Source organism: Sciurus vulgaris, assembly GCF_902686455.1.
Source record: "Sciurus vulgaris genome assembly, chromosome: 10".
Lineage (NCBI taxonomy): Eukaryota > Metazoa > Chordata > Mammalia > Rodentia > Sciuridae > Sciurus > Sciurus vulgaris.
Genome location: NC_136470.1, coordinates 56,288,263 through 56,304,037, shown reverse-complemented (window position 1 = coordinate 56,304,037; position 15,775 = coordinate 56,288,263). Strand labels below are relative to the sequence as shown.

Sequence of the window (15,775 nt, the reverse complement as noted above, 5' to 3'; positions counted from 1 at the left end):
GCATGGGAAGAGTTGTATCTCTCACATGGATTGTGTAAATGAGCAGGGGATTCTATACTCATGTCAAATAGAATGAACTTTAAGCCAAAGTTAATCAGAATGGACAAAAAATATTCCGTATTGCATAAGGCATTCTCTATGTACCTCAAAAAAAAAAAAACCTTCTCAGATTTAAGAGTCAAATAGATGACAAACAATAATACTGGATGCATTCAACATCCCTCTTTCACTTTTGGAAGGATCTTCCAAACAAAAGCTAAATGAAGAAGGTATTGAACTAAATAATACAATCAATAATTGAGAGTTAACAGACATATACAATATTTCATCCATCAATGAGCAAACATACTTTCTTCCTGGAAGCACATGGATTCTTCTCTACAATAGACCATATCTTATGCCACAAAGCAACTCTTACTGAAAACAAAAGGAATGGAGATATTACACTGAATCCTATCACATCATAATGAAGATAATTTAGATATCAATGATAAAATAAAATGTAGAAGCGACTCTAAATCCTGGTGGCAACAAAATACATTATCTCTAGGTGTTGTTTGGTTTAGGTACCCAGGGTCAATGTTCTACAAATTGATTTGAGGATGGTATCGAGATAGGTAGATATAAGAGCACAGGTAAGATATTCCCCAGGGTGGGGAATGATGTGGAATTATGATGAGTTCAGAATTGCAAAAGATGGAGTCTGAATATCCACATGACCAAATTTTCTCTCTCTACAGGATCAGGAAATGAATTGTGTTGATTTCCACTAAAAGAAACAACAAGACAAGGAGTGGGGGCATGATGGCACTTGCCTGTAATCCCAGCAACTTGGGAGGTGAGGCAGGAAGATCACAGGTTCAAAGCCAGCCTCAGCAATTGGGTCTGTAAACAATTTAACCAGTCTCGTTCTCCAAAAAAAATAGCAAAAGGTCTAGGAGTGTATCTCAGTGTTTAAGTGCCGCTGGGTTTAATCCCTAGTACCAAAATAAATAAATAAAATCACCTCCTGGAATTCCTTATGGTCCAACTGCTACAGGATTGTACTTTTTTGGGTTCTTCGCACTTACCTGGCTTCTATGTATCTCTTCAGTATCACCTCCTAACTCCTCCACCAACTCTATCAAATCTACTTTGACAAGGTCAGATGTGACTTCCCTACTGAAAAAGCATATGCACAATTTCTGTTCTCAACTCAATGCCTTAAGAGGATTTGATGGAGATGATCTACTACTTGAGTCCACAAATTGACTGACTTAGCAGTATACAGCATAAGAAGTGGAGAGTGAGTGCATATTCAAATGTGTAATTTACATTAGTGTAATAAAGATAGCACTTAAATGAATAATGCAACCATACATTTATGGGTATTTTAGATTGAAGGTTAAAAATATTACATGATAGTTCAAAACAACAGTTATCAAATTTATGGCATTTTTCATCTTATTATTATTATACTCCAAACTAAATCCTTTCCTTGAACTTTGATCCTTTTGTCTTGTCAAATGTACTAAGATATCAAAACAAACTGGTCAAGGGTAGTGGCAGAGAAGAGAGTGAAACAAGCTTCAAAGACCAAGTCATCCATTATTTCCATCATGCCACAGCTTTTGTGCTCACACAATTTATCACCCTGAACTTCATATAAAAATTAAACACAATCCCATTTTTATTAGCACCCTCAAAATGAAACACTTAGGTATAAACCTAACATAGTCTTTATAAAATCTGCAATAGGAAAACAGAATCTGATCAACAAAATCAAACAAGAACTAAATAAATGGGGAGAAGTTCCATCTTCATGGAGAGGAAGACCCAAACTTTTCAAGATCTTAGTTGTTTTCCAATTTTAACCTATAGACTCAATGCAATCCAAAATAAGTTCTTAGTAAGTTATATTGTGGATATTGACAAACAGTTACTACAATCTGTATGAAAACACAAGAAAACCACAATAAACTATGCAATATGGAGAAGAACATAGTTGGAGGACCTGACTTCAAGACTTACTATCCAGTCACATCATCAAGAGAATAGAGCACTGCAGAATCAAGAGCCAAATGAATCCATGAAGCAGAGAGACACTTCAAAAATATACCTAAATAAATGTAGTTACAAAGTCATCGACACAGGAGTAATGCAACACAATGAAGAACAGATAGTTTTTTCAATATATGGTGCTGGAATTACTGGATATTCACATGCTAAAAAAAAATGAATCGAGACATAGATTTTTCAACCCTCCCAAGAATAAACTCACGATGAAAGCCAGGCACATATGCAAAATTATAAAACTCTCAGAAGATAACCTAAGAGAAAAATGAGATGGCCTTGGGTTTGACAAAGACTTTCTATGTAATTCAACAAATGCACACTTGTAAAAGAAGTATTAAGCTAGATTTCACCAGTGAATATTTCTGCTTCAGAAAAGCTAATGTAGAGATAAAACCAAGCCATAGACTGCATGAGATTGTTCTCAAAAGATACGGATTTTGCCCAAAATATGCAGCAAACTTGTAAAGTCACAATAGGAATGCTGTCTGCGTTTCTATTTCTCCTTTCTATTAGATTTTCAAATGTTCTCTATTTCTTTTAACCTATGTTTAAGTTTAAACACTAAAAATTATAACATGCATTTGTTACTTCCATACTACTCCTCCACAGATTTAAGAAAAATTCATCTCCAATAATGATGTTATCATTTTCTATGCATAGTTTAATAGTATTTTCATTTTATCCTTTTTCTCTCCCAATTAAATATTGCTATTCTTTTGTAAGTATTCTTTAAATATTTACCTGTTCTTCAGATATAGCTTCCTCCTATATGCGAATTTCTCTTTGAAGTTTCAAATTCCTTCTATCCAAAGTACATTTTCAGAATTCTCTTAATAATTTTTTAGGGGGTGCAAAGCAAGTTTCATTGAAGGAGAGGACAGACAAAGACTCTCAAGAGGGGAAGTGGATCCAGAGTTCAAATCCCTTAATGACACATTTTTGGTGACACATTCTTTAATGTGTTTTTCTGAAACGGCTTGATTTTTCTCCTCATTCTTTTGCTTTGTTTGTTTGTCTTTGAGGTGCTGGGTGTTGAACTAGGCACACATTCTGACAAAAACACTACTGCAGTCCAACTTATTCTTCATTATACTTATACATCAAGAATAAAAAATACAGGAATCTCATATTTCTTGCATTAATGCTATATAACTTAAAAATATCAGTCTACTGCCTTCTGCTTTCCATTATTGATATTTTGGGGGGATTGCTCCTATTGTTTTTCTTTGAAATATTCGCTTTTTAATTCTACCTGCTTTTAACCTTTTTTTCTTAGTCCTCATAGTCTATAGTATCAACCTGATTTTGTTGAAATATGAATTATTCTATCAGTTCAGCTTGAAGATTGTGTACTTAAATTAGATAATCCAGTAGCCTAATTAATACTGCAAAATCTTTTCTTGTTCTACTGGATGATCTTCACATGCTTAAATTTTGTACTTTTTAATACCATCTGTCTACCATGTTTTATACACTTTTAATTTATCTTCAGTACCATATTTAGTACTCTAAATAATTTTGACATTCTGAACCATATTTTAGGAAGTGTATTATTTTGTTCTTCAATTCATTTATACTCCATCAGCAATTATATGAAAACATGTTCAACATCTTCTGCAATTCCTTCTTTTCCTGTCTGATTGGGTCTTCATTCCACATTGGAGGGTTTAAATTGCAACAGAATAAGTTTTCATTAATTTCCCATGTACTTTCCACTTTCTATTTGTAGTTATTTCTATTCTGTTTTGATAATATGTAATTACATTTCATATTTTGAACACTGAATTCTATAATCATTTAGAAATAATCATTATATGTATTATCTGGTCACTTTAAATAATATGAGAGTCTTTAATTTTTAATTTATTTTGATTCATTGTACACAAGTGGGGTACAATTGTGGTTTTCCTGGTTGTACATAAAGTAGAGTCACATCATTTGTGTAATCATACATGTACATAGGGTAATGATGTTTGTCTCATTCTGTTATTTTTCCTTCCCCCATTCCCTCTTATCCTTCTTTTTCCTCTATACAATCCATCCTTTCTCCCTTCTTGTCTCCCTCACACTCCCCATTATGTATCATCATCCGCTTCTCAGAGAGATCATTCCACCTTTGGTTTTTTGGGATTGGCTTATCTCGCTTAGCATGATATTCTCCAACACTGTCCATTTACCTGCAAATGTCATAAATTTATTCTTCTTTATGTCTGAATAATATTCCATTGGTGTGTATATACCACAGCTTCTGTGTTCATTCATCAATTGAAGGGCATCTAGGTTAGTTCCCCAATCTAGCTATTGTGAATTGAACTGATATGAACATTGATGTGGTTGCATCACTGCAGTATGCTGATTTTAATTTCTTTGGGTTTAGGCCAAGGAGTGGGATACCTGGGTCAAATAGTGCTTCCATTCCAAGTTTTCTAAGGAATCTCCACGTTGCTTTCCAGAGTGGCTGCACTAATTTGCAATCCCACCAGCAATGTATACATATACCCTTTCCCCCACATCCTGACCAATACCTATTGTTAGTTGGATTCTTGACAATAGCCATTGTAATTGGGGGGAGATGGAATCTTAGGTTAGTTTTGATTTGCATTTCAATATGAGAATCTTTGAGATCTAATACTATTGCTAATTTCTCTGGAAACATAAGGAATCCAGAATAGACAAAGCAATACATAGCAAGAAAAGTGAAGCAGGAGGCATCACAATACCAGAGTTTAAATTATACTACAGAGGTGTAGTAACAAAAACAGCCAAGTATTGGCACCAAAACAAATATGAAAAACAATGGTGCAAAATAAAATACACAGAGACCTATTATCTCCTATTGGACAAACGTGCTAAAATTATTCACTGGAGAAAACAGCCTATTCAACAAATCAAGCTGGGAAAATTGGAAATCCTCATGTCTCAAAATGAAAATAAACCCCATTCTGTTACCATGCACAAATCTCAATGCAATGTGGATGAAAGATATAAGCACTAGAACAGAGTCCCTTCTTCTAATAACAGAAGAAGTAGTCCCAAATCTTCACAATATTGGTTTAGGATTGGATGGCTTAAGAAGACTTCTAAAGCACAAGAAGTAAAATCAAGAATCAATAAATGAGTTGGATTCAAACGAAAAAGCTTCCTCTCAGCAAAGGAACCAATCAATAATGTGAAAAGAGAGCCTACGGAAAGTAAGGAAATCTTTGCCATCTGCACCATAGATAGAGCATTAATCTCCAGGATATATAAAGAACTCAAAAATCTTAACACCAAAAAAATAAATAGACCAATCAATAAATGGGCTTAGAAACTGAACAGATATTTCACAGAAGAAGAAATATAATGCATCAACAAATATATGAAAAGATGTCCAACTTCTCTAGCAATTGGAGAAATGCAAATCAAAACTACTCTAAGAATTCATCTCATTCCAGTCATACTGGCAGTTTTTAAGAATTTAAACAACAGTAAATGTTGGTGTGGATGTGGAAAAAGGACATTCATACGGCTGGTGGCACAGCAAAATGGTGCAACCACTATGAAAAGCAGTAGGAAGATTCCTAAAAACTTGGAATGGAAACACCATTTGACTCAGTCATCCCACTCCTTGGTCTGTACCCAAAGAACTTAAAATCAGCAAAGTACAGTGATAGCAGCTCCACTCACAATAGCTACACTATGGAATTAACCTTGGTGTTCTCCACATGAATGCATTAAAAAATGATATATATACACAATGTAATATTACTCAGCATAAAGGAGAATGAAATGATGGCTTTTGCAGTTAATGGATGGAGCTGGAGAATATGCTAAGCAAAAGAAGCCAATCCCCATTAAGATTCAACACTGTTGAAAGTCTCTATACTTCCATCAGAAGGTACAAGATAGGAAGCTCACAAAATACTCAAGTTCAGTATTACCACTCTCACCATCAACAGTCCCCCACCCCTGTCCCCAATCTCCTCCCCACCTTGACATCTGACTCACTTTACTCTTTGCTTTCATTTATGTTAATGGTCACAGGCAGCCCAGGACTCCCAGTCGCCCCCAGTATTTCCACCCTAATGCCCAAGTGGCTATGAACATGCTCCTTAGTTTCACCAGCTGTGCTTTCAGGGGAACATTTCTTCTCTCACAAACTCAGGTCTAGAGATGAAGGAAGTGTCCCTTTGGATTTTCATTGCTCTTTGAAGCTCCATCACTCTAAAATTGAAAAAAGAAAAATAAAAGATTAGTAAGAGTAGTAAAGGCAAAGTAGTCAAAAGGCAGAAAGATAATGTGAAAAAGACTAGAAACCTTGTTGTTGAAATAACCATTACTGATTTCCACAAAAGATTTTATACATATATAAAGATCAGTTGCAAGGAATAAAAAAACACAGTCCTCTGTCCTGAGATCAGGGTCCACTGGCAGTCCTGGGAGCACTGCCTGAGCTCTGCACTGGGTCCACCACATCAAGGTCCACAGCAAGTCCCCTCAGGAGTTCTCTCTCCCTGGCTCCTCCCTTAGCTGGTGAGGACGTTCACTCTCACCTGTCTATTAAATGATATTAAGGCTTCGAGAAAAATGTAAAAAACTAAAATAAAATATATAATCTGGGAAAGAGAAAAGATCCAAGATTTAGAAATAATAGTTATGTGCAATATGAAACAGAAAGAACAGAGAAAGTGATGATTTCTCTGGAAAACAGGGCAAAATATAGAAAGAAAAAACCCAGTGATTTAAGTATTCTAACTTTTAAGAAGCCTTTAGATTTTTAATTTTCCAAAATGTGTGATGAGTACTCTCTAGGTAAACATCTTAATGTAATTTTAATATTCTCATACAAAAATATCTTAAACTTGAGGACATTTTGAAATCATCACTGAAAGTCAAATGCCACCTGCTGTTTTTAGCAACACACATGCACAGATGCACACACCAGGTCATGGGTCAATCACTCACTGATTCTGTATGATCTGTTTGTAGGCCAGTGACAGGAGGTGCATCTTCTTCACCCCCATCATCCTCCTCTCTCACTACTGCTGATGTTTCTGGTCCCTTGGTGTTCAGCTGTGTTCATCACATGAGAAAAGAAGATTAAAAGGATAAAAAGTGATGGATCATCTCATTTTTATATTTTTACTTGAAGAAATTATTTTTTCAATAGCTAATTTTTAAATGATTAAAACTCACTGGTTCCAATATCATCATTTAAAGACATAAGTTGAATTTATGAAATATGGAAAAGTAAGTATATGAAGTAATAGTATATGATAAGTATTCTTGAGTAATAATTGCAAATATATTACATAGTTATTTACCTGTAATGGCAGAATTCATTTTAGAAAGAAAAATACAAACGGATTTGTATTGGGTAACCTGAATTAGAAGAAGATTTAAAAGAAATAAATTGACCTACACCTGAGGATTCACAAGGGAAGCCATCCTTTTCTGAATATGAAAGAGACAAAATGTTAACAATTCAAGGAAGAAAACTTTCATATGACAAAAAGAAAAATAATATATAAGAGCAAGTGAAATTTCTTAAACTGATTACAATTTAAGTAGAATTACTTCTTTCATAAAATGACAGTAACAGTAAAATAAAAAGTAATTAATATAAGACACAGTGAATAACTCTCCAATGTTAGTAAGTACTCAAACTCCATTTAAAAAATCCTGAATTGGTCAATAAAATGGGTGAGATTTATTGTATGAAAATTATACTTCAATACAGTTGTTAAGATGTAATGAAAAATATACCTATCTATCTGTAGTAAATTAAAACATTTACTGTTGCAGGTACTTTCTCCAGGGAATTGCCTACCAAGGAACAGGGGAATAATAAGCAACCAAACAAGGCAACAAGGAAAAGCATGATGTTTGACATGTGATTTGTTTCTAAAATGCAACTTCCTTTCTAGTTGACTCAAAAGTTCTAGGTAAATGTTTTTCCTTTTCCTAAGGGTATACCAGATTAAAGTATACAAGGTGAAGATCAATATTACTTGCAAAGAAGTGGGCTTCTTCCTTGAACAAAGCCTTTATTTCTCTGATGATGGAAACATATTAAATACACTTGATTCAAACCACGTAAGATTTTAACTGAATTATATTATTTTATAAAACTTGATATATGACTTCAGATACAGAAGAACATATTAAATAAAAATAACAGCCATCCTGGTGATATAAATGGCAATATCAACACCAAGATAAACAGGAGACCTGAACTTGCATCTTTCAAGTACAATGGAAGAAAGAGAAAGCAGAAGAACCAGTGTAGGGAAGGAGAGTGTAACTCTCACAAGACTTTCCTGAGATGGATCAATGAACTGTAACACATGGACTTCATTCTCATGATGATTTACACAAACATTTAAAAAATCCATTATATTCCAGTTCTTACCCAAAGATATTCTAATTATGAGTTATAAATCATTTTAGTTATAATGCTTAGTTTTATGAATTTACATGTTTGACAGATTGCACTATTTGATTAGAATTTTTTTTTTAATTGCAAACCCGTATATGTATATAGAAGGCATTTCCTACTAATCAACTTTAAGTAGATTTTTAGCTCCTTTTTGCTATCTAAATAATGGGACAAAGCCCTTATTCTGTGCTATTCTATTGTTTCCCTAGGACACACTTGCTAAAAGTTACATTTCTGGGTCAAAAGGTATACACTCTAACATTTTCACTTGTTGCTTGGTATATATACATAAAGTTTATTTTTTAATATTTTTGTTTTTATTCATTTTTTGGTGCTGGGGATTGAACCCAGGGCCTCCAGCATGCTAAGCACATGCTAACCACTACAATGAGTTTCACCTCAAGCCTCCAATTTTAATATTATGGAGTCACATTGCTTTGTCTCCTCCCTGATGCCCTGTAGTGGGAATTGTTCTTTAACACTGAGCTGCATCACCAGTGCCCCCAATTTTTTTACAAAAGTGGAGAGAAGAGTCTTGCTAAGATCCCAATGCCTGCCTCAAATTTGTGATCCTCCTGACTCAGTCTATTGAGTCTCTGGGATTAAAGGTGTGAGCCATGCTTCCTGGCTTCATTCTTGTTCTTTTTGTTGTTATATATATATATATATATATATATATATATACACACACACACACAACACCATTTAATGAAGGTTTGCTTCAAACTCAAGGACTCAAGTGATCCTTGTGCTCTAGCCTACAGAGTAGTTGGAAATAAATGCATGTGACTCCAAGACCGACTTTTATCTTTTTATTTTTCTCGATTTTTGATTTTAGGCATTACTAGAGTTTGAATCCAGGCACATTATGCCACTGAACTACCTCCTCATGCCTTTTCATTTAGCAGGGTTTTACTAAACTGCCAGGCCTGGTCTCAAATTCATGATCCTCCTGCCTCAGGGTTTTCGGTATGTGTCATTATGCTCAGTCATCTTAAATTGCTGCTTTATACTCTGGATTTACTCACCTCCCATAAGGATGCAATATCGCCACTCCTTGGGGGGCCCACAAATGGAGACTTGGACCCAGGGAGTTTTCGGAGTCTCTGTGGGGAGTGGATTGGTGAGCCCACAGCCTCCAGTGCTTTCCACTCTGTTCCCTCCTCTCTTTGGAAAAGCAGGTCTTGTGACATATACCTGGGGAACAAAAGGTTAAATGCAAGGGGTCACTTTCCACCTTGGCCTGGGCTCCCTAACCTCCCTCTCCACTCAGCTTGCAAAACACAGAGACCAGAGATCTTATACAGGAGCCCATTCAGCCTGCTGTTTCCCTCTACCCCAACTGGTGGGACAAGAATCAACAGAAACAAAGTACAGTGAAATTCACAGAGGCCCCTAGGTGGCTCTGGAGAAAACCCCAAAAGAAAGGATCAGTGTGTGTCAGGGCCTGGAAGCTGGGGTAGCGACCAGTGAAGTGACCCAGCTTCAGCCCTCCTGACCAGCCCAAGGGATCCCACTGAAGCCCTGGTTTACCAACTCACTTGGGTCCCAGTTGTGCTCAAAGGGTGGCATACCAGTTTCTGGTCCAGCCCTGTCTAACGTGATGTCATGCTAAGGGAGATGTGGATGGGAAGAGGAGCTCTGAACTTGCAGGATGGGGCAAGGCCATCTCCCAGGGACCCTCCCTAAGTTGGTCAGTTAGGTCTGGGCCTCAACACAGGGGTTTGGAAGACTGCAAGGACAGGGAAGCCCAAGAGAGACCCAGGACTTCCTGCCTTCCAGCATTCCTAGGAAGTGTGACCTCCCTGGACCCACTTGTGAGAGCTCTCCCCAGATGTGTGCTAACAGAGCACACCTCTCCTGCCCACTCAGGGTTCTCTCATCACCTTTTACCTCCCTCTGTCTCCATTGACCACACCTGTCCTCCTGCCTCGTCCTTCCAAACACCTTTTAAAATCTTCCTTGTGCTGTTAAACTGATCCAAAGATGGTGTCTCCACATGCTCCCACTTCACTTTCTTACCTCTCTATTATTTCTAAAGTGTCCCTTCATTGAATTTCACTATCAGGGAGAGCAGTGGCATCAGGGATGCCCTATTATATTTCCTACTCAAAACTCACATGGCCCAGGGAAATCTGGCTTGAAGGCCTTCAATATGCAAGCAGGAAAGGTCACACTTGAATGCCAAGTCCTACCCTAGACATTGATGGGCTTCTTCCCTCCATTTATCTGATTTCAGGTTGCTTATAGGCACAAGATGGACTTACCTCCATAAAATCCCTCAAATAACATGCAGCCTAGCACACAGTAGACTCTCCATGCAATGTACCCAGGAGGGTGAATGGCCTCACAAGTCCCGGGGAAGGAAAGAACTGAGCTGCACCATAAGAGGTGGATCTGGAAGGACTCATGAGCACCATCAGGGCCAAGGGCAGTAGAGAAAGCACAGAAAGTGCCTAGTGGCAGGGGTGAAAGATGCCTCCTCACAGCACAAGCATTTGGTTCTGCTTACCCAGCCATCATATGGGTGCCTGGCAGTGCTCACCACCACCACCTGGATAAACAGCTGCAGGATGAGTGGTAACCGGTGTCCCAAGGTGGGTACAGCCACTACAAAGTTGGGCTAGGGTTAAGGAGCCAAGGCACTGGACAGTTATGCCCTGGCCCCACCTTTGGACCAGACTCCTTTCCCCCTGGTCCCACCTCAGTATGCCCTGCCACCCAACTTCCTCCCTGGACTGGACTGTTAGTCCAGTACACCCAGGGAGACCTCTCTCCACCACACTGTCCTGATGCCTGTCCGTTTTCAATGTTCATTATCACTCTCCGTGTCCCTGCTCCATTCTTTACTCCACAGTCCCTCCTAACCTCTCAGCCAGACCCCTCTGGCCTTCAATATGTCCTTCACAGGTCCTACCAAGTGACTGCTCAAGCCCCACCCTGTGTGCCCGCAATCGGGCTGACCATCATCCCTGCTCTTTCATCATCCCTGGTAATGTGTGGATATGCCATGCCCTTTTTCAGGAGAAAGGTGTGAGTCACCTCTGCGTAAGAAGAGTACGCTGATCTTCAGCTCAGTTTCCAAATACACACACAGAGAAAGGAGCAAGAGCAGGAAACTCCTGATATTTCTGTGGCCCATGCAGTTGTTAACTCACCTACAGTGCTGGTAAGACTTCTAGGGGAGAGGAAGCAGGACTGAGGGTCTATCCGGTCTGGACTCCATCACCCCCAAATCCAGCCAGGCACTCTAGGACCTCTGCCATTGACCCATAACAGGGGATACCACCTCCAGGGAGAACCTGCGTTTCCTTAATTAAAGCAATTTAGGACTCCATGGCTGCTCAGGTCACCTGATATCACAAAGATCTCAGAGATAAGACCTGCCTGGTGTCACTTTGATCAGGATATAGAATCATCTGAGACTGTTTTCTCAGATACTGGATAAGAAAGAAAAGAACAACTTTACCAAGCTGCCTTCTGCATTCATAAACCCAAGCAGCCTGTGCACAGGAGAGAAGCCACTCAGAACCCAGGAAACCCTCCTACTTGGACACCCAGAGGAGAACAGGCAAAGATGCCCAGAACAGGACAGCAGCCAGGGTAAAATTCTTGGTATGAATATCAGCAAGCCAGGGGTTGGGACAGGACAGGCACTGCTCCCCTGTCCCTGACTCCACGAGGCCCAGCACACATGTGTGCCTTTTGCATGTCAGCACCTGTGGAAGCATGGCCAGCCTCTCAGGACAAGTGCAGACACAGAGGCCATGGCATATGTAAGGTACCAAGAGTGGACAAGGAGGAGGAGTACTCGCTTCCACACAGCAATTACATGAAGATTGGGATTCTGTTTTCTCATAGTTCAGAGGCTTTAAAAATGAAGTGCCTGGGCCTAATAGATGATGACATGGAGGCCACAGGTGTGCTGGCCACTGTAGAATGAGCCCCGTAGGAATTAGCCCATGAAGTGCCATCTCTTTCTCCCAGGGTTTTGAGGACTTACAATGAGGGAGGATTCCTGGGTTTGAAAAATTCAGGGTAACCAGCATGTACATTATTACAACAAAGAGCAGGCTGATTGCCAGTGGAAAGCTCCAGTTTCTCTTCTGGGTCAGACACCTGCATCTGAAACCAAAGCCAGACTCTGTTCTAGTCTGGGGCAAACTGGATTTCCCCAAGAGGTCTGTCTCACCTGTGAGAGTACTCACAAAAGTTAAGGACACACCTGAATATCCCGGATATAGACCAAATGTCACCAGCATTACCAGACACCCACAGTTTCCTTAATGCATCAGCCACTCTAGATCTTCAGCTCCTAACTATATATAGCTTTCTTTTTCCTACTGACCCTCTCTCTCCCCTTTCCTTCCACTGCACTATCATTATCAATTTTTCCCTCAAGCCCTTTGAGGGAAACGTGATAGCGTGCATTGGACACTCATGGATACATGAAATGCAGGCCATTTAAAATGATGACTGCAGCCATATTCACTGAAGCCCATAAGATTTCAAAAAGCCACAGACATCTCATTCATGTTTGGGGTGGGGGCATGTAAACACTTGAGTCTGACATGGTGAGGACTGCTTTTCTCAAACAAATGAGCACCACTGATCTCTCTTCTGGGTTGACACTCTGAGGCCATGACTATGGCAAGTGTAACATCACAGAGGTTTTGGAATGTGGGCTCCAGCTGCTTCCAGTGACGTCTGAGAGCAACCTTCCCCATCCCCACCTCACACATGTTGTAGACTCCGACATGCTGCTCTGACAATGCTGGCTATTTGGAGCTTGTGATGAGGTGGATGTGGTTTTTCCCCCAAGGACTGGAGGCTTGGTCCTCAGTGTGGCAATATTGGGGTGGTAGGACCTGTAAGAGGTGGAGCCTAGTGTGAGGTAATTCAGTCACACTAGGGGATGAGGCCATAGAAAGGAGTAATGTACTTCACCTGGGCCTCATTTGTTCCTGTGAGAGTCAGTGGTTATGAAAAAGCAAGACTGGTCTGTACCTAGTTTTGTGGCCATGCAAGCTCTACCTCCTGCGTTTCCTGCCACCATGATGCCATTCACAATGTTGTGATGACCCTCATCCAAGTTCAGTCACAGGGGATGCCAAATCCTGGAATCTGCGTAAGCCACCAAGTTCATGTTCTCAAACTAATGTGTAAGATATGGAATTATAAAAATATGTTTCATGGGCAACAACTACTCAACAAAATCAATATGTCCTACTCTTGCTAATATTATTTTATATTTTCCTTGAAAGTTTATAACAGTTTTCATTTAATCTGTGAAAAAGTAGAACTTTCAGTATAGGACAAACTGGGTTAATTTGAGATAATAGGCCATAATCAATATGAAAATGTGTAAACACATTCTACTGTCATGTACAACTAATTAGAGTAAGTAAAAAATTGATTAATATGAAAGTTAAGTCAAAAAAGAAGTAAGGCTCACTCTCAGTACTAACACTGACCCCAAGTAAACAGAAGGGGTAAGATAAGTACAAAGACAGAAATTAAAATTACCACCCAGTACTTTTAACTCATGACAGGTAAAACTGGATTGTTGGATGTTCAAGACCAGAAAATCAAAGGCCTTATATTTCCTCTGATATGTGCGTGCTAATTCACAATAAGGTTTAAGGCTCTGGAAGAATAGAACTGCATTGGAAAAGGTAGAGGACGTGAAGGGAGGGGAAGGGTATGGTAATAGGAACGAATGTAGAATGAATCTGACATTATTACCTTTGTGCATGTATGACCTCATAACCCATGTCATCCTACATGATGTCCATTTTAAAAATGAGAAATTATACTCTAATTATAAATGATCTGTCTAAATGCATTATACTGTCATGTATAACTATTTAGAACAAATCAGAAGAAAAACAATGAACACACAGTCAGAATGGCAATCACCAAAAATGCAAGTCATAATAAATTGTAGACAGAAAATGGAGACGAAAAGAAAAGAACACTTTTACACTCTTGGTGGGAGTGCAATCAGTACAACCACTATGGAAATCAGTATGGAGTTTCCTCAAAATCTAGGCATAGAACCACCATATGGTCCAGCTATATATCACTCCTTGGGATATATCCTCAAGAATTAAAGCATCATACTGTAGGAATAAGTGCATATCCATGTTTTTCGCAGCACATTTCATCATAGCCAAACAATGAAACCAGCCTAGGTGTCCATCAACAGATGAATGCAAAGAAAATATGGTATATACACAATAGAGTTTTATTCAACCATAAGTAAAATTGAAAAATCGAATTTATGTTATTTGCAGTAAGTATAGATGGAACTTGAAGTCGGTATATTAAGCAAAATAAACCAAACCAAGAAGGTCAAATATCATGTTTGCTTTCACAGAGGAAGCTAGGAAGAAAGAAAAAAGGCAAAAGTGTAGGGAGACCTAGAAATCTAATGAAAATCAAAGGGAAATCAGCAGAATAGAGGAAAGAGACCAGGGGGAGGAAAGGAGTCAAGGAGGGGAGAGTGATGTGATATGCAGTGACATTCTCCAAATTATATTGTTATATTGTGTGCATGTACAAATATAACAACAGATCCCATCCTTATGTGGGTCTGCAAAGCACCAATAAAAACTAGTGGGGAAATAAAGCAGTGTGGCTTCTGGGGTGAGCACCCTTTTAAAAGGCTTTAAGGCTGAAGAAAGCATTCTCTTGTTTATCTGCCTTTCACCTCATAAGGACACAGAAAAATGCCACTTTGGAAGCAAAAAGCAGCACTCATATGACACAAGTGTTGGCACCTTGATCTTCATTCGCCCAGAACTGTAAGATATTATTCTCTGTTCTCAATCTACTACTCACTATAGAGTATAAATGACCAATTTTGAAATATATTGTTATATCAGCACAAACTGAACACTTAGTTAATCCAGCACAAAGTTCTCAAATGTGATAATAGTTTCAACAGACCAAAAAAAATCAATATTTTTTTATATTATCTGTTCCCCCCCCAGTTCTAATTTATTTATTTTCTTCTTTCTATTAACTTTGTGCTTTTTTATTCTCTGCTTTTGTGTTTCTTTTATTGTTCTTTTTGTTTGTTTCTTGAGTTCCCGAAGGAGTATGTGAGTCAGATTTCCATTTGTATAATAAGAATCTGAGATAACTCATAATGAAAGAAGGTTTATTTTAACTCAGTTTTGGGATTTCTTGAAATAACTGACCATTTTACTTTCAACCTGTGGTGAGAAAGGAACTCATGATGGAAGTGCATGCAGGAGCAAAACTGCTCACCTCATAGCTGCGAGTGAAAGAAGAGGC

General features: G+C 38.6%; 1 protein-coding gene across 6 annotated transcripts in view; it reads right to left on the bottom strand.

Moving 5' to 3' along the window:
• The window catches only part of LOC306670535 (uncharacterized protein), a 217,077-nt gene that overhangs the window by 25,003 nt on the left and 176,299 nt on the right, over positions 1-15,775 (bottom strand). For 3 of the 6 annotated variants that reach the window (XR_013766433.1, XR_013766434.1, XM_079155211.1), the window contains one exon: positions 9,502-9,670. Coding sequence is in view for 4 of the 6 variants with exons in the window: in XM_079155211.1 (XP_079011337.1) it covers positions 9,502-9,670 (169 nt within the window). In the remaining 2 variants the exon portion in view is untranslated. The other 3 variants (XM_079155212.1, XM_079155210.1, XM_079155209.1) reach the window with 3 other exon arrangements.